Source organism: Ambystoma mexicanum, chromosome 1p (genome assembly GCF_040938575.1).
Source record: "Ambystoma mexicanum isolate Mex_15411 chromosome 1p, UKY_AmexF1_1, whole genome shotgun sequence".
NCBI lineage: Eukaryota > Metazoa > Chordata > Amphibia > Caudata > Ambystomatidae > Ambystoma > Ambystoma mexicanum.
This window is the reverse complement of record NC_090921.1, coordinates 43,578,906-43,598,383: the sequence shown is the minus strand read 5'-3', so window position 1 is coordinate 43,598,383 and position 19,478 is coordinate 43,578,906. Positions and strand designations below refer to the sequence as shown.

General features: G+C 46.7%; 1 protein-coding gene across 1 annotated transcript in view; it reads right to left on the bottom strand.

The window, feature by feature from the left end:
• Positions 1-467: 467 nt before the first annotated feature.
• Positions 468-19,478, bottom strand: part of LOC138565930 (uncharacterized) — a 40,954-nt gene continuing 21,943 nt past the window's right edge. Inside the window, exon 3 of the mRNA XM_069643043.1 lies at positions 468-1,595. Within this exon, the coding sequence (XP_069499144.1) occupies positions 853-1,595 (743 nt within the window). The 3' untranslated portion in view covers positions 468-852. The remainder of the gene's footprint in view (positions 1,596-19,478) is intronic.

The following is a 19,478-nucleotide window of genomic DNA, read 5'->3' as shown; positions in this document are numbered from 1 at the left end:
GTGTAGTTCCCAAGGACACTTTACAAAAAGGAGCCAGAAAATGAAGTACTGTGGAATTACAGAAAACATAAAGGGAAGTTTCAGACCACATGGAACATTTTTGAAAATGCTACTCTATTGTGTCAACATTATTTTCAGAAATTAGTACGGTGATATAATAACAGATGTTGTTATGCCCCAAAATAATAATGGAGGAAGCTACTCTGAAAGTGAAGGTCACAGGGAAGCGTGTCCATTCTCTCCTAAATCCTGCAAATGGGCACATTTCCACTTCAGTCTTGACCCCAAATTGGCCATCTACAACACCACAGGCCGAGAAGGAAATGGCATGGATTGAGTGCATCTCCCCCATACTCTCTTGCGAACACCATATCCCTGCACCCCAGAGCATTGCCAGTGCGGTGCTCGCTACCATTATGGCTTGATGGAGATACAAGTAGAAAAAGGACTACTCGTGCTGATAGGAGTATCTTCTGGCTGGTTTTATTAGAATGGTAAACCAGATGTTCATTCGGGTCATGTGCGATTGACGGGTATGCTGACATGCCTTTATCTGCAAGGGTAGGGCCTCCAGCTCTTAGGGTGCATATTCTTGGCATGAACTTGATTTCCCCCAGCGCTTCGGTCTCCAGGTTCAGGCGCCCCAGTTAGTTGTTTAAACATTGTTTTTATACTCTGTGGAATGTTTTATCTTTATGTTCAAAGCTGAATTATTTTGTTTTAAATTGATATCATTCCCTATGCTGGCTTGATTTCTCCTTCATGCGGGACCCTGTCTGGCCCTAAGTACTCCTTCATAGAGTGGATGCTCCAGGGCCTGTTACGAAACAAGTTCTTTCCCCATGTTCACTGCTAGGACCTTCTTACCATGTGGGATCTCTGATGTTGTCTTAGGTTCGACATCTGGTTGAAGTGTTTACCACACTCCTTGCACTCGTAGGGCTTCTCGCCAGTATGGATCCTCTGATGCCTGCGGAGATCAGATTTTTGAGTGAAGCTTTTCTCGCACTCCATACACTTGTAGAGTCTCTCCCCCGTGTGGAATCTCTGATGTGTTTTCAGGTGGGACTTTTGCATGAAGTGCTTTCCACATTCTGTGCACTGGTAAGGCTTCTCCCCAGAATGGCTCCTCTGATGTAGGCACAATTCGGATCCCTTTTTAAAGCTTTTCTCACAGTCGGTGCAAGGATAGGTTCTGTCGCCTGTGTGAAGCCTCTTGTGCAGGATTAGACTTGACCGGTTAGTGAAGCACTTTCTACAGATGCTGCAGGAAAATGTTTTGCCCTCCATGTGGCTCCTGAGATGCACCATGAGCTGGGCGTGCTGGAGAAAGCCATGTCCACAGTATGTGCACCTATGAGGCTTCCCTTTATCGTGAACACTCTGGTGCCTCAGTAAGATGGATGGGTCTGAGAAGCCTTTGCCGCATTCTGCACATGTGTAGGGAGCATGACTGTCTTGCGAGTAGATCAGCTTTTTTTCCAGTTCAGAGGGCTGGAGCGGTCGGTATTCTGTAGGATTTGCCCTCTTTCTTTGAATATCCCACCTTTTAGGGAACCCTGGCAGGCTCTTTGCTTTTGTAATGAATCCTTTTCCTGTTGAAAGAAATGAAACATGTTATTTTATAAAATCCTTCAGCATAAAGGGCCTAATACAGAGCCTTACATTCTTGACACGTTTTGTACAAACACAATAAGTACGTTTGAGTGAATTAATCTGCCTCCATGTTGAAAAGTACCCTGATAGAGTGCACAGTCACAGACCGACAGGCACCACAGCTTGCTTTTAAATGTTCAAGTGTCTCCAGACTCGGTATGTCGCCTTGCAGGATGCCATATGCGGCCAGGGTTGCCATCATCTAAGAAGCCCCTACGAGGATGCTCTGGATTTGGTTTTAACCAGCGCATGCTGAATGAATCAAGCTGTCATCTGAGCACAGCAACACTACAAGGGCAGTGTGTCTTCCACCAGACAGTGCAGCCCATCGCCCGAAACAGCGGCCATTCAGCGATTTCAGAAACGGTCTCATTTCTCGCTATACGAACAGTGAACAGAACTCCTTTACGTTGGAACATCTGGCTAACATCTGGCTAACATGGGTTGAATGATAAATCCCAGCTATTGCGCATACACAGATTAAAAAGACCACCATAGAGCGATTTAGCTAATCCGGGAAGGCACCTACTTGGAGAGACAGGAGAAAGATAGGTCTCAGAGCCCTCAGTGGCTAGAAGAAGCCAGGTAGGGGCATACACATCATTAAACACCAGGGGTCTCAGACCTTTTCCAAAATGAGGGCTACTTCTAATCAGCAATAATGATCCCAAGTAGCTAATTTAAGCAAAGACATCCCATGTAAAGGGTAAACCGATAGGTGTTTTCCGCAGAGCACACCCAAGAGACAGAAACGTGCATGCAGGCACATTTTCCATAGTAACCGTTGGCAAAGTTCACAAGTAACTAATAAAATAAACATAACATATGCATTGAAAACAGTGAGTTAAAAGCACAGAAGAAATAATTGTACTTCTTTTTTGTGCCATTTAAGAAAAAAGTGTGATAATGAAAGGTATGAATAAATCTATAACTTCGATGTAGCTAAATCAGTTTCATACGGTTTTTAAAAACCTTTTATAAATATAGTACCAAAACAAAAATTACAATGCAATTCCAAGAGAGGAAATACTTATTTGTGTTAGCTTTCCAGGATGGCAAGTCAGTTTTACATACAGTTCAATGCATTTCCCCCTGTGCCATGCACTAGTAATCTGCCGCGCTTTACATGATGGCACGACAGTTTTTAATCTGTCATACTTGCCTCTGTTGCGCTTTCCAGGTTTGCAAGTCAGTTTACATACAGTTCAAGGTATTTCCCCCGGTGCCATGCACTAGTAATCTGTTGCGCTTTCCAGGGTGGCAAGTCAGTTCACATACAGTCCAAGGTATTAACCCCCCCCCGACCCCGGTGCCATTTATTTATTTAATTTATTAAGTATTTGTTAGGCGCCTATAAAACAAAATAGTGTTTCCAGGCGCCACAAGAGAAAAGTGGGGAGGGAACAAGGGGAGTAAAAGAAACAATCGCGAGATTTGGACACGCCAGTGCAGTGGTGAGAAGTGCAGAAGAGAGGAAAGGAGTGTGGAGCAGGGAACAAGGTATGGGCCAGGACTAGTGGGAGCCCAGAAGGAGAAGTGCTAAGGGGTTCCATGGGGGGATGGCACTGGCTAAATGCTATGCGCGTGTTTCCCAAGGGGGGATGCACAGCCGCCCGGCTGGGGGCCCAGAGGGCAGTGTTAAGGGGGGCGTGGGGGCTGGTGTCGCCTGGGCAGAGGGCCTGGTAACCTGTAAGACTCATTAAGGACCAGGCCGCCAGTCTCAGCGGCAGTGGGGAAATTAGCTGGGGAGGGGGAAGAGAGAAAAGGTAGAGAAAAGAAGAGTTTTGAGAAGTTTCCGGAACTTAAGGAGATCCAGCTCAAGCCTGAGAGGGGCAGGGAGGCTGTTCCAAAGGGAGGCACCAGCCGAAGAGAGCGACATACCTCCAACTCTCTGCTTGGAGAAGCATTTGACCAGTAGAGAGTTGGAGCTAGAAGATCCGAAGGTTCTAGCAGGGAGGTATGTAGGGAGAAAACGTTGTAGATAGCAGGGTTCCAGGCCCCGAAAAGCATTGTGGATGAGGTACAGCATCTTGAATTTGATCCTCGCGGCCACTGGGAGCCAAGATTTTAGGGGTGGAGAGATACGGTCCGTGGGCTTGAGGCCAAGGACAAGTCTTGCATCCCTATTCTGGATTAGTTGAAGGGGGCAGAGGGAGGAAAAGGCTGCTGCAGTAGTCCAGCCTAGAGAGGACCAGAGCTCTGGTGACATTGAGCTTCTAGGGTAAGATGAGGAAAGGGAAAATGCCTCTAAGGAGGTGAAGCTGAAAGTGGGCCTTCTTGGCAAGGTCCAAGATGTGAGGGATGAAGGAGAGAGAGAGGAGTCGAAGATGACCAAGATTTTTGGCCTTACTGGATGGTGAGGGTAGAGGGCCAAAGGAGGGCAGCCAGAGGACAGGAGGGAAACACAACGCAGGTGTCCCAATAAGAAGGATCTCAGTCTTACTTGCATTAAGACAGATCATTAGCTGCATGCCTGAATAGTGGTCAGACAATCAGGAATGAGAGAGGAGGAAGAGGAGGTAGTTGAGGGAAGGTTCAAGGAAAGCTGTGTGTCATCAGCACGACACTGGAAATGGGGAGAGAAGGAGGTGATCAGGTGGCCAAGGTAGATATTAAGCCACAGTGATAGGACAGAGCCCTGTGGAACACTGCAGGTAGAGAGTGAGGTGGTGGAGGAGAAAGGGCCCGGTTGTGCCTGGGACGGGTGGTTACTTAGGAAGGAGGTCAGCCACTCCAGTGCCTGGTCCGTGATGCAGCAGCATCACAGAGCCACTTTATTAGGATAGAATGCTTGACCGTGTCAAAGGTGGAGGAGAGATCAAGGAGAATGGGAACAGCAGGAGAGTTGGGAGTCAAGATTAGCGAGCAGATCTTCTTGGGTGTTCAAGAGAGCAGTTTCCGTGCCTCTGGATGCCCGGAATCCAGATTGAAGGTCATGGCGACAACCAGCAAGTTCAGCATGGTGGATCAGTTGGAGGAAGACCAACTTCTCCAAGAACTTGCACAAGAAGGGGTTGGTAGAGATAGGGCGAGTTAGCCAGGCAGCAAACGGCTTTTTTAGGAGCGGGTGCACAAGAGTTCTTGAGGGATAGAGGGAAAGAGCCAGTGGCGAAGGAGTAGTTGCAGAAATCGGATAGAGCCGGGGTGAGAGAGGAGATATTATTCTTAATAGTTCTGGAAGAGCAGGAGAGCACCTGTTTGAAGTTGTCCGCTCTATGAAAGTCTAATACAGAGACCTCATCAGGTGCTATAGGCAAGAAGGAGAGTGTAGGGGGGCAGGGGGGCCAAGGGAGGCAAGAGAGCAGAAGGGGGAGTGGAGTTAGAGGTGTTGGAGAGTGAGGACAGGATGTCCTGTGTTTTAGATGTGAAATGGGAGGACAGAGCATTGCAGAGAGCCTGGGAAAAAAGGGAAGAGGTGGAGACTGCAGTTGGATTGTTGAGTTCCTTGTAGATTTTGAAAAGTTCAGCCATGTTGTACTAGTAATGCGTCACGCTTTCCAGGGTGGCAAGTCGGTTTTACATACAGTTCACGGTATTTCCCTCCAGTGCCATGCACTGAACAAATGATTCCTCCACAACTGTTTTTCAATACCTTTTTGCTTTATGCAGCCCAGACAGTCGCAATTGACCCGTGGAAGTCTGTCTACAATTACTACTTGGAAGCGATTGTTGTTCACAGCACTCGCCCAATACCATAGGCGTAGAGCTTAACCAAACACACACTAACACGATAACGCATTTCTCAGGCTTTTCAGGTGAGCTGCACAAACTCTTGGATCAACACAAAGAAGCACCCAAGAATAACAACGTGGCAAATGTAATTCGTAATATTGTGATAATGTTTTGTGAAGGTTGAGGTTTTCCCCAAGCACAAGGTCTGACACTTACTAACGTAATCCCAATCCATGATGTTACGAAAGCCATATCTGGGCAGGCAATAAGCATTCCTAAGGAAGTAAAAAGAGCTTGAAGCAGTGCAGGAGCAGATTTTAACCAGGTAAATTCTTACAAAACTGATCCGGCTCGTATGTCAAATATATATATGGTATAGCCACATGGCCAAAGGGCGTAAACAAATGACAAAAGAGAGCCGTTTAGTCTGCTCTCTTATCCCCTATGCCATGAGTGCATCCAAAACGCTCGTGGCAACTGAGATTCCAGCCTTATACATTTATTGCTATGCACGACAAGAGGACCATTTCAAGGGAAGCGTGCCAAAGGTGGATGTCCAAGAAGACATTCCGTACGAAGTTAACTACATAAAGACTGAGTAAATGTTGGAAAATTACTGGAATACAGATAAAAGTATAGAATATATCACAGAGGGTCTGCGTACGGGGAAGTACAGTCAGTGACACAGAAGCAGTTAGAGTGTCCCAAGACAGGACCCAGGAATATAATGAATGGAAATGCGAGAATGCTGGGAAAGACTGCAGATGAAAATGACAAGTGCCTCAAGGAATGGGAAGCGAGTGGCAAACTACTCACATGGGTAGAAAATGAAGCAGGGCCCATGCCCATCGTACCGCTCAAGGAAGCTTCTTTATGTTTCCAGAACGTTGGCGAAGTAGAGGTTGGGGAAAATCAAGGATGCAAGCAGATTTCAAAGATACCAGACATGAATGACAGAACTGCAGTGCCCATGGACCACCATTGGGCCTGTGGGTCGAAGGCATACTTGCAGTTGCCACCCAACTGGTGAGGAATATGCTCACTTGTACATCTTAACTCTTGAGCACTAGTAGTGCCTCAAAGGACATACAAAGGACGCCAGCAAAAGAAAGAGGACATCTGTAGGGTTAACAATGCCTCATCAGATAAGGAAAAAACATTGGATGCGATACCACCAGAGCACAGGCTGTTCAGCAGAATTGAGATGTTTTTTGCATCTATTGTTCCAGCAGTACTGACAAGCACAAATGCTAAATGGCTCCAGATCACGCATTGGGAGCTGATGCAGATAAACTCAACCCTCAGGGAATTCAACACCATTAAGGAAGTTCTGAGAGCATTTAAGTTAATGGCCCTCCAGGACAGATACATTCTAGATCTCTTCACAGCCATGGAGGGAGGCGTTTGCACCAAGATCGGGTCTTCTTGCTTCACATTTGTTCCCGCCAATGACAAAGGCAACTGAAAGCTGACAGAGGCCATCACCTGGCTCTCTGAGATACACACGAAGATGGAGGCAAAAACGAAAAATGTAGGGAAAGACGAGGGTTGGCTGTCATATATATTCTCATGGATACCAACATGGTCAATGGCAGTGATTCCGAGTCTGGATGGTGACAGCAATTACTGCTCTTCCTTGTGGGGTAGCCCGACATGGAAAGGGTGCGCTCGGCTGCAGAGCCGCATCAGGAACAGTACTAGCAGGCTTGAGGAGTAGGAGTGGGGGCATGCGTAGCTCTGAGGCGTGATTGTGATCTCCCTGCCCCCGATTCAGAGTTGTGCAGCGGTGTGGGGAGCGAGCGAAAACCCGGCAAGCACCTCGGTTAAGGTGGTGAACAACAGGGAGTGCACTGGAGGCCCACCCAACATTTAGCAGATTGCGAACACGGTCGTTTCGGAGTGGAGAGGCTGCACTTGGGGTGCGGCAGTGAAGGCTGGGCGTGGCTTGTGCATACCAACAGCACAGCCTGGCTCACATTACCAAAAAAGGCAAGTGAGATAGAATGATTGACTGTGCCTGTTTTATCTTAACGATTGTGTTGGCTCTTTGTCTGCAGAAGTGTAGAGGTTAAGTGGGCATTTTAGCCTCTACTCATCCTTGTACTCCAGCAGGGCAGAAGGCAATTCGGCAATTCAGCACAGTGATACCATCAGTGGAGCAGGTACAAGTACTGAAAGACATGGTTAGGATTGTGGCTACAGACTAGAAAGATCCCGAGAACGTGCTCTTCTCCTAGGTCTATCAAAAAGATATACTGTGCAGGGCAGAGTTTTCAAGAACCTGTACATAAAGACTTGCCATTACCCAATGTGATTTGTGAAGCCTCATTGGCTTCCAAGGACACAGGCCCTAAAAAGGTCTCAGCACTCAAAATAACCTTTACAGTACGGAACAGACCAATGCAGGAACAGAAAATGGATGGTATTCAGACAAATAGTGTCCTGCATATGTCATTTCTAGGGCAAAAGCTATCTGTCACCAGTTATCATTATAGAATGTGTTGAGTGTGGACTAGCTTCTAGAATCATAGGGAGAATGACACAGTGAGGGCAGCAGAGATACAAGGGATCATGGAGCCAATAACAGAGGAGTGGGAAAGTGGTCAATGGGCAGGAAGGAATCGACAAGCAACCAGGGTAAGAAAAACGTAGCAACCAGATTATTTAGTCTCAAGTAGGGTGAAAAGTGGACTTAGGTGGTAGGGAGGCGCAATTCCTTGAAGAGGAGGGTCGTGAGCTTCTCCCTGAAGTGTAGAAGTATGGTGGTGCATCTGGTGTTGCCAGGGAGGAGGTTGAAGGGTCTTGGGGCACAGACAGAAGTTATGGTTCTTTACTTCCTGTACCAGTAGAGTTCAAACCAGCACATGTCCTTGCTTCTGATGGATCGTAGGCCTCCAGAGATTTTGATTTTCTCGGTGAGGTTGCTTGGGGACTTCAGGGCAACAGACTTGTAGATGACGCAGCAGGATTTGAAGATACATGCTTGCGGCAGGAGCGGAGCCAATGAAGTTCAATGAAGGTCGGGGTTATGTGGTCACATTTGCGAAGTCCTTTAATGGTTTGTGCTGAGGCATACAGGAAACATTTCAGAGGTGTGATGGTAGTCACTGGGTGTCATGCCTGCTGGACATACCTCTGGACCAGGAACGACTTCTCCATACAAAATGAGTTACGCCCATAGAACCACTAGACCATTCTACTCAAAATGGAGGTTGTTCGATGCATTGCCCGGAAAACGACGTCTGCATTTTTCACGTCGTTAAATTTCATGTGACTTAGGTCCGTCACGTGTATCATGGCAGTGCGTACATAAGCAGCGTGGAAACTCCAATCGCTGCTTCTGATTAAGTCAATTTTGGCGTTTTGGTAGCTGAACTCTGGACCTGCGTTCTCGCATTCCCTTCAGCAACTTCTTTGGCCTATTTTGAGCGAGTTTCCTTCACACGCTAATTTTGGAGCTGCGTGTTTCCTGTTCGCGTGCCAAGTCTCCACGCGGACGCTGTCTGCAAGCGCGGCTGTCCTGATCTGCGTGAATCCTGTTCGCGTACCAAATCTCCACGCGGACGCTGTCTGCAAGCGCGGCTGTCCTGAGCTGCGTGAATCCTGTTCGAGTGCCAAATCTACACGCGGACGCTGTCTGCAAGCGCGGCTGTCCTGAGCTGCGTGAATCCTGTTCGCGTGCCAAATCTCCACGCGGACGCTGCCTGCAAGCGCGGCTGTCCTGAGCTGCGTGAATCCTGTTCGCGTGCCAAATCTCCATGCGGAAGCTGTCTGCAAGCGCGGCTGTCCTGAGCTGCGTGAATCCTGTTCGCGTGCCAAATCTCCACGCGGACGCAGTCTGCAAGCGCGGCTGTCCTGAGCTGCGCAAATCCTGTTCGCGTGCCAAATCTCCACGCGGATGCTGTCTGCAAGCACGGCTGTCCTGAGCTGCGTGAATCCTGTTCACGTGCTAAATATCTACACGCGGATGCTGTTTTCAAGCGCGGCTGGCCTGGCTGCGTGTATTCTATCACGTGCAATCCGGCACGTGGTTTTCTGAACTATTTTGAACCTTTGGTACCTGTGACAGTTAACAGGTGAAATTATAATTTTTGTTCATCGTGGGAAAGGAAGTATTTCATGAACTATTTGAAGGTTATTGTTGTCATGGGCGCTACTCCCGAGGGGCCAGGACTGGCCCAGCGCCCTCGGAAGCAGACCCGTCTTCCACTACTCCGGACCCAGCAGACCCCTACAGGGGCCCTTTGGCGCCAGGCTCATGAAGGGTTTCAGTCCCGGCGCCATAGGCGCCGGGCTCATATTGATAAACAGTGTAATAATGCTTGGGTGGACTTACCTGAGGCAGACCATGCTGCATATTTACCCAGAACAATCCAGTCTGGTTGAAGTCCCCAGCCATCAGGGCTGGGAGGAACTATTCCCTCCATTCAGGAACTCTTTTCTTACCTGGTTGGAACCGGTGGAAGAACACACACTGGAAGCACTTCTCTGCTATTTAAACCACGCCCGATGGAAAACACTTGCTTCGCGTTATTCTGCAGCAGCAGCAGGACGCTCACCGAGTCGGCTCCTGCATTCCAGGTCCAGAGTCATCTTCAGCTTCCGCGCAGCAACCTGTGGATGAAGAAAGACACAGAACAATACTTACCAGATCCCGGAATCCAGTCACCGGCAAAACCTGCAAAGAATAAACATAAGGTTAGAAAAGTGCAACTCGCTCGCAGCCGCGCCCGCTTACCTGATCCATACGTGATTGCAACGGAGCTAACCGCGGCCTTCTCTTCGGCAGCTTCTCTGTATCTGAAAGGCAAAGGACATAATTTAAAAAGGGGTTCGGGTGAAGGCAGTCGCATTCATCTTAACTTACCAGTTTTTGCACGCGCAGAAGCGGTCGCATCAACCGCAGCATCCCGGCACCTGAAAACTAGAAAAAGGACATTATTAGAGGTGCCATTAAAAGCGGCCAACGATCATTATACTTACGTGCATCGGCACGTGCAGTGGCAATGGATATAAAGCCCGCAGCATCTCGGCACCTGAAAACTAGAAAAAGGACATTATTAGAGGTGCCATTAAAAGCGGCCAACAAACATTATACTTATGTGCATCGGCACGTGCAGCGGCAATGGAAAACTACGCCCTCAGCATCCCGAGGCCTGAAACAAGGGAAAAGGGACATTATTGAGGTGCCCATCTTTTAAAGCCTAAAGACTACAGTATACTTACAGGCATCCGCTCGTGCAGTAACGGCGGCATCGCTCTTCGTCATCCCAGCACCAGTGCCACAACTAAGGCCGCAAAAGACTTGAGCCTCAACACTGAACTCATCCAGTGACGTAACTGGAATCCACGCACCCCTGCACCAGATGCAGGATGGAGAGCTCAGCATTTATACGCCTAAGGTGAGAGCTCGCTGAGACAAGTAGAAAGCTAGGCTGTGGGAGAAACTGGCGATTGGTGGGAGAAGGAATCCCATCAAACGGTGATTAACCCTTTTTCTTCCACCTGCAGAAAACTTACCCTGCAAGTCAGACATTCGATAAGAGGAAGCCCAGTTCTGAGAGTCGTCCAATTGAGAAGCGTAGAGCTTCTCAATTGAAGAAACGATAGCAGCCCAGCCGGGATCAGCGCCTCCGTGGGAATCAGGTGAGCGTTACAACTGTGCACAGTACTTTGGATGCTATCCTGTGGTGCACCAACCCGGTATCTAGCGAGAGCCTGGTGCCGTTCGGGATAAGTCTCCCTTACTAATCTTCCCTTCCTTGTCGTTTGTTTAACTCCTGGTTTTCTTCAAGGAACCTTCATGGATTACTTCAGTTTTTGCCATAAGGCATACTTCCTACACAATTCCCACGCCCTTTCCAGTGATCCATCTCTCTGCCTGTTTTATCCAGTCAGAGAGTTGTATCATTTGGAAGGTCTAATTTGACCTGCCTACAATCAAGTCTTGTGAAAATAGGATCCGGAAGAGCCCTACCAAATTGTATCCTTTATTGGTTTCCGTATCCTTTTCTGTTGATACATTGGTGATTTATGACAGAATCAGAAGCCATGGAGGGCACGGATCCTTTAACTGTTTTGACTCAGTAAATCACTGACTTGAGAAATGAAATGATTACGGCACAGGACGTGCTACGGCATCGAATGGATGTTATGCAAGATGCCATGCATGCCACTCCTCAGGGAGCACGGGTTCCAGTAGCCACTGCATCTGGATCTGGGACTACGACACCATCATTATCACAGGAAACGTTATGCCCACACAGTTTCCATTGGCTCCCCCGGAAAGGTTCACAGGTGATCCTAAAACCTACAGAACTTTTGTTAATCAGTGCCGACTTCATTTTCTTTGCCGGCCTAATTCATTTCCTGATCTAACTACTAAAGCAGCATTCGTTCTTTCCCATTTGGGGGGTACAGCTGCTGCTTGGGCAAATCCTTTATTGGAATCAAATAGCCCCTTGTTGTACGATTGCGATGATCTTCTGGCTGCTATGAACAAAGTCTTTGATATGCGCTACGCTACTCTAGCCACAGATCTGGAGTTGCTGAATTTACAACAAGGTACTCAACCTCTGTTGGCTTACACTGCACGATTTAACCAATTAACGGCCGAAACCCAATGGCCAGAAGACAAGAAGACGGCTGTTTTCTACAAGGGTCTTTCAGAAGAACTCAAAGATGCCTTGTCCACGGTCCCAGTGGTTCCTACAGGTTTTTCAGAATTTCTTGATTTAATCTTACAAATTGATGCCCGAAGAAATGCCCGCAAAGGAGAGAAAACCTTTCCTTCTTGCACCAGTTTGTTCTGATACACCGGCACCTTCTTCGAATGATCCTGAACCAATGCAAATTAGCGCGGTGAGAGGCCGGTTGTCTAGAACCGAAAGAGAGAACCGAAGGAAAAATAACTTACGTATGTATTGCGGTTCATCTGAGCATTTATTGGCGGCATGTCCTAAAAGACCAAATAAGCCTTCGGGAAACGCCAAAACTCGACAGTAGCAGGAGTCCCTGTGTCGAGTGTTACACCGGACTCCATTACATTTCCAGCTCATGCACCGATAGCTGTTGAGATGATTTTACGTTTCAATGATCAAGACTTGGCTTCCAAGGCTATGGTTGACTCTGAAGCCACTAATAATTACATCAATATCACATATGCCAAGAAATGTTCTATACCCCTTATAGACAAGAACAAATCTGAAACTTGTAATACTGTGGATGGATCAGTCTTGATTTCCGGTATGGTAACTCAGGAGACTGTACCTATTCAGATGACTTTATCAAATGGTCATTAGGAGGAAATAGTCTTCGATGTCATTGCGGCTCCTCAATACAAAATATTACTTGGACTTATTTGGTTGACTCTTAATAATCCCGCCATAGACTGGGTTCCGGGATTGATCCAATATCCTTCTGTTTTTTTCAACGAAAATTGCTTTACCAGCCAGGTGGTGTCAAATAAATCACATATGTTGGCCTCTATTGAGGGAATTTCCACTATCAGTGTGGTACATCAGAGCGGTACACATATACCAAGTGAATATGCAGATTTTGCTGATGTGTTTGACAAAGGTCAGGCAGAACGGCTGCCTCCACATAGGCAATATGATTGTCCAATTGAATTAATTCCTGGAGCTAAAATTCCTACTGGTCGAGTTTATTCTTTGACTCTCAAAGAAGATGTTGTCTTGAAAGAATACATCGATAAAGCTCTTGATATGGGATTTATATGGCCATCTCAATCGCCGGCTGCCTCTCCTTTATTCTTTGTTCCAAAGAAGGAAGGAGATCTAAGGCCTTGCATTGATTACAGGGCTATTAACGACATCACCATAAAGAATCAGTATCCTTTACCACTGATTAATGTTCTGTTAGATCAATTAGGAACTTCCAAGTATTTCTCTAAATTGGATTTGCGCGGTGCTTACAATCTGGTTCGCATTTGCGAAAGAGACGAATGGAAGACCGCTTTTAAGACGCGGTACGGCCTTTATGAATATTTAGTGATGCCTTTTGGTCTTTGTAACGCTCCCGCCACATTTCAGTTCTTCATGAACGATATCTTTAAAGATATGATGGATCAATTCGTGGTGATTTACTTGGATGACATTTTGATATATTCATCATCTTTTCCAGAACATGTTAAACACGTCTTAGCTGTTTTACAAAGACAAAGAGAACAAACTTTTTGTTAAAGCCGAGAAATGTGTCTTCCATACACAAGAAGTGGAGTTTCTGGGTTACAACATTACCAATCAAGGTGTTTGAATGAGTCGTTCCAAAGTGAAGGCCATATTGAATTGGCCTGTCCCACACAATGTCAAGTCATTACAGTCATTTCTAGGATTTGCGAATTTTTATCGCAGATTTATTCGTTCTTTCTCCAAAACAGCGGCACCATTGACAGCTTTAACTAGTTCTAAAATTCCATTCTGTTGGAACCAGAATGCCCAAGCTTCTTTTGAGAAGTTAAAAGAAGCATTTACCACTGCACCTGTACTTCAACATCCTGATCCGGATGGTCAGTTTATCGTTGAAGCAGACGCCTCCAGTGTCGCTACAGGAGCTGTACTCTCGCAGGTTTGTGCTGAAACTAAGGAGGAGCATCCAGTTGCTTTCTTCTCACGCAAACTTACCCCATATGAACAAAACTATACCGTCACTGAGCGTGAATTACTTGCAATCAAGGATGCTTTCCAAGAATGGAGACATCTTCTTGGGGCCAAACATCAGGTGGTGGTGTATTCGGATCATAGAAATCTTCAGTCAATCAAAACTATGAAATGTCTTACAGCTAGACAGGCCAGATGGCATTTTTTTTGCTCAATACGATTTTCAAATTACTTATCACCCTGCCAGACAACATGTCAAATCGGATGCTTTGTCTCGCATCGGTGAAGAGGTGAAAGAAGAATCATCGGTGCAAAATAAGTTGTTGGCAGATCACGTGATATGTAGTTGTTCTGCACAACCTTCCCTAAAAAACGAGTTACAGGAGTGGGTGAAACTAAATCCACAATTGATTCAGGAATTGAACATTGATATATACAATGGTTTGCCTTTTAAACAAGGAGTACTCTACCAACTGGTACCACTCAGAACAAGGCCCTCAGTTGGGGTCATGATTCCTTGATTGCCGCCCATCCTGGACAGAAGAAGACTCTAGAGTTACTGAAAAGATGGTGTTGGTGGCTGTCTATAACACAAGATGTTATAAATTATGTTTCAACATGTTCGGTATGCAGTCAATTCAAGAACTCTCCTGGCAAACCAGTGGGTTTACTCCAGTCTCTACCTGTTCCCAAAAAACCATGGGACATGATATCAATGGATTTTGTGGTTGAACTTCCAAGAAATAAAGGCTACGATTCCATATGGGTGGTGGTGGACTACTTTACAAAATTGGCGCTTTTCATCCCCTGTATTGGTGTACCAACAGCTGCTGGTCTGGCTGATCTTTTCATCCGGCATATATTCCTGTTTTTTGGTCTACCTTCAGTGATAATCACTGACAGGGGCTCACAATTTGCGTCACGTTTCTGGAGAGCACTAAATTCGGCATTACTAATTGATGACAGATTGTCTAGTGCTTATCACCCTCAAACGGATGGACAGACTGAGAGAGTCAATAGCACTATGGAACAATATCTGCGATGTTTGTGCCTGCAGATCCAGTCAGATTGGCTCAATGTTCTGCCGGCAGCAGAGTTCGCCTATAACAATTCCTATCATAGTGCTATAGGTACTTCACCTTTCTATGCTTTGTATGGGCAACACCCACGTTCCATTCCTTTGGATTCCAGTTTGTCTTTGGATACTCCTGCAGCAGGACGTAATTTTAGAGATCTTAAAAGTCTACAGAAGAAAGTTAAGCAGCAATTGGAGCAAGCTAAAAAACGAGACAAGACCTATGCCGATGCTCATAGAATCCCTGCACCTGTCTACAAAGCAGGTATGAAGGTATGGCTGTCCACAAAAAAACTTGAGGATACCCGGTAAAAAGAAATTGTTGCCTAAATACATCGGGCCATATGAAGTGCTCCACGTTATAAATCCGGCTGCTGTCCGTCTGGCTTTGCCACAACGGTGGCGAGCGCATCCTGTATTCCACGTGTCACTCATCAAACCGTGTTCGGATGCTACTAGATTGCCTATACGGCCTGTTGCTATTTCTGTGAAAGGGTCAGACGAATATGAAGTACATGACATTCTGGACATAAGGTTACGGTCTGGGAAACCATTTTATCTGGTGGATTGGAAAGGTTATGGTCCCGAGGATAGATCCTGGGAACCTCTGTCTAACATTCATGCTCCAGCTTTATTAAGGCGATTCCACTTGAAAAGGGGAGAGACTGCTCCTTTGGGGGGTGGCACTGTCATGCCTGCTGGACATACCTCTGGACCAGGAACGACTTCTCCATACAAAATGAGTTACGCCCATAGAACCACTAGACCATTCAACTCAAAATGGAGGTTGTTCGATGCATTGACGTCTGCATTTTTCACGTCGTTAAATTTTACGTGACTTAGGTCCGTCACGTGTATCACGGCAGTGCGTACATAAGCAGCGTGGAAACTCCAATCGCTGCTTCTCATTAAGTCAATTTTGGCGTTTTGGTAGCTGAACTCCGGACCTGCGTTCTCGCATTCCCTTCAGCAACTTCTTTGGCCTATTTTGATTGTGTTTGCTCCACACGCTAATTTTGGAGCTGCGTGTTTCCTGTTCGCGTGCCAAGTCTCCACGCGGACGCTGTCTGCAAGCGCGGCTGTCCTGATCTGCGTGAATCCTATTTGCGTTCCAAATCTCCACGCGGACGCTGTCTGCAAGCGCGGCTTTCCTGAGCTGCGTGAATCCTGTTTGCGTGCCAAATCTCCACACGGACGCTGTCTGCAAGCGCGGCTGTCCTGATCTGTGTGAATCCTGTTCGCGTGCCAAATCTCCACGCGGACGCTGTCTGCAAGCGCGGCTGTCCTGAGCTGTGTGAATCCTGTTCGCGTGCCAAATCTCCACGCGGACGCTGTCTGCAAGCGCGGCTGTCCTGAGCTGCGTGAATCATGTTCGCGTGCCAAATCTCCACGCGGAAGCTGTCTGCAAGCGCGGCTGTCCTGAGCTGCGTGAATCCTGTTCGCGTGCCAAATCTCCACGCGGGCGCTGTCTGCAAGCGCGGCTGTCCTGAGCTGCGTGAATCCTGTTCGCGTGCTAAATATCTACACACGGACGCTGTTTTCAAGCGCAGCTGGCCTGGCTGCGTGTATTCTATCGCGTGCAATCCTGCAAGTGGTTTTCTGAACTATTTTGAACCTTTGGTATCTGTGACAGTTAACAGGTGAAATTATAATTTTTGTTCATCGTGGGAAAGGAAGTATTTCATGAACTATTTGAAGGTTATTGTGCACAGTACTTTGGACGCTATCCTGTGGTGCACCAACCTGGTATCTAGCGAGAGCCTCGTGCCGTTCGGGATAAGTCTCCCTTACTAATCTTCCCTTCCTTGTCGTTTGTTCAACTCCTGGTTTTATTCAAGGAACCTTTGTGGATTGCTTCAGTTTTTTCCATAAGGCATACTTCCTACACAATTCCCACGCCCTTTCCAGTGATCCATCTCTCTGCCTGTTTTATCCAGTCAGAGAGTTGTATCATTTGGAAGGTCTAATTTGACCTGCCTACAATCAAGTCTTGTGAAAATAGGATCCGGAAGAGCCCTACCAAATTGTATCCTTTATTGGTTTCCGTATCCTTTTCAGTTGATACATTGGTGATTTATGACACTGGAAGGCCTTCCAAAGAGCCTTGCCACCATCCAGGTGGGAGAGGGCCAAGGCTTGGACTGTAGATCTGATGTTTTATGGGATGACGGGATTGATTTTCTACCAAGCCTTTTTTGTCCCCCTAACTGTGCGTTTTGAGGAAGAGGTGTGTCGATTTTCAACACAATGGACTAAGTACAGGAGGTGAGCTGAGGTGCAAAGTCCTCTAGGTACATAGCAGAGATCCATGTCTGAATGTGAGGCTGTTCGGTGTTGTTGGTCAGCAGTAGGTATTCAGTCTTGGAGAGGTTGAGCTTCAAGTAGGCACTGGACATTGTGAGACAGCCATGGTATCAAGAGAGACAAATATTCGTTTTACAACCTTTATTTACTAAGGTTCCTGGGGTGGTGGAATGCCTGACTGGCCCCAACTCTAAAAGGACGATTCCCTTAACTGATGTTTCTAATTGACGGCATTGTCTAATAGTCCAAAATAAAAGGCTGTCTGTGTCTAACCCTAGGCTTGCCCTCTTGCTGTTCAAAAATGTGATGGGGAGTCTTTTTAGAAAGGACAAATAGAGGTTCAACAAAAATGGCGAAACCATAGTTGGTTTCAGTTGGTCTACTCACCAGCTGCAATTTGGTCAATGTCACAAAGAGAAGTTCACTCACCAGGGCTGTTCGTATGACCTTCTCCACAAGGCCCTTATAGTGAATTCAAACACTGCCAATGTCCCTTCCCCAACCTTTAACTTGTTCACTCAAGCGTCAATGCAAAACACAAAGTCTGTTTCTTCAATAGGCCCCTCAGAGTTCTCTTCCCCAAGCTCAGGCCTCTTCCAGCTTTCAAAACACAAACACAAAGCAGCTAGTCAGAAAGTGTCTTTTCTCATGTACAATCTTTCCTGCAGAAGAACACAGGCGTCATAGGAATTTGGACAAAAGGGAATGAGGAGGAGCATGAGTCACGTGAGCTTCAATGACCAAGAAAAAGGGGGAACATCCACACTGGCAACTAACCTGTGTGTTCCGACACACTGCATTGCTGGTTGGAGGCTTCTCTATGGAAGTGTCTTTCCGTGGTAGGAACAGTTGATGATAAACAGCGATATCGTGGCGTTGCGTGTATACGCTTACGGGCATTGTGTGAACGGAAGTGTAATGCCAATGTAGCACTCATCTTGGTTGGGGGGCAAATACAGCGAGCCCGTCTCCCAAGACTGGCCATACTTCCATCTGTGCCAGAGGGACCATTGAGGAGGACACAGGCCCATAACAGTATGTCCCACCCGGGAGAAGAGCAGGTGCATGTAAATCAGTTGCGTTCTTCCAAGTACCGTCAATTGGCCCGTACCCTTTCCAGTCTATTCAATACTGGAAACTACCACAGTGATAATGAGAGTCACAAATTTGAGATACTTCATACTCTGGTCCATCAGGAGTCAAAATAGGCATAGGGGTGGATGATCTGGAACATGGGAATTTAGTTGAGACATGAAAAACCGGGAGGATTCTGGACCATGAGAGAGGAAGCTTGAGGGCAAGTGCTACAGTGCTAATGCGTTTAGTTATCCGTTCGTTATTCAGACAGGACCAAAATAATGGGGTAACAACTTGGAAGGAACCAAGTGACTTGGTAAGTAGAGCGAGGACAACCATACATATCATTGTCAACAAAAGATGGTTTGGGGGGGGGGGGGGGGGTTCGCTGTGATCAGCCATGGCCTTTGCTATCGTTTAGGAATCCTTAAGACAAAATGCTGTTTTCTAGTGATCTCCTTGTATCATCAGCAACAAGTCTATCCACATACGGTACAGAAGTATTCTTGGGAACAGCTGTCGGCAAGACTTGATGATGAAAGCCATATGTGTTGAAGAAAAGATTAGGGGCAGTAGCAGTGTGTAGGGTGGTGGTGTAGGAAAATTAAGCCAAAGGCAGAAGCTTGCACCAGTTGTCTTGAGATGTAGAGACGAAATTCCCAAAATACTGTTCAATGTACTGGTTTGGGCTCTCTGTTCGCACATTTGTTTGCGGATGGTATCCAGAGGACAGTGCTCTGTGAATGCCTAATAGTTGACATAGTTGTTCCCAGAAGCGGGATACAAACTGGGGATCTCTACCACATATGATAGTGCAAGGCAATCCATATAACCATAATATATGTGACAAAAAGCACTGTGCACAGCGGGCGCTGATGGTTTGTGAATTGAAGTGCACCAACTGGGTCAAGGAATCGACTGTAACCATATTTAACACTTACCTGGACTGCTCGGGAGCGTAATGCCTTCTCAGCCTGTGGACCTGGTGATACATTTCGGATTTTCTTTCTGTTTAAACAACAATAATAGAACACTAGATCATCTACTGACTAAGATACTACTGCATGAGATGTGTA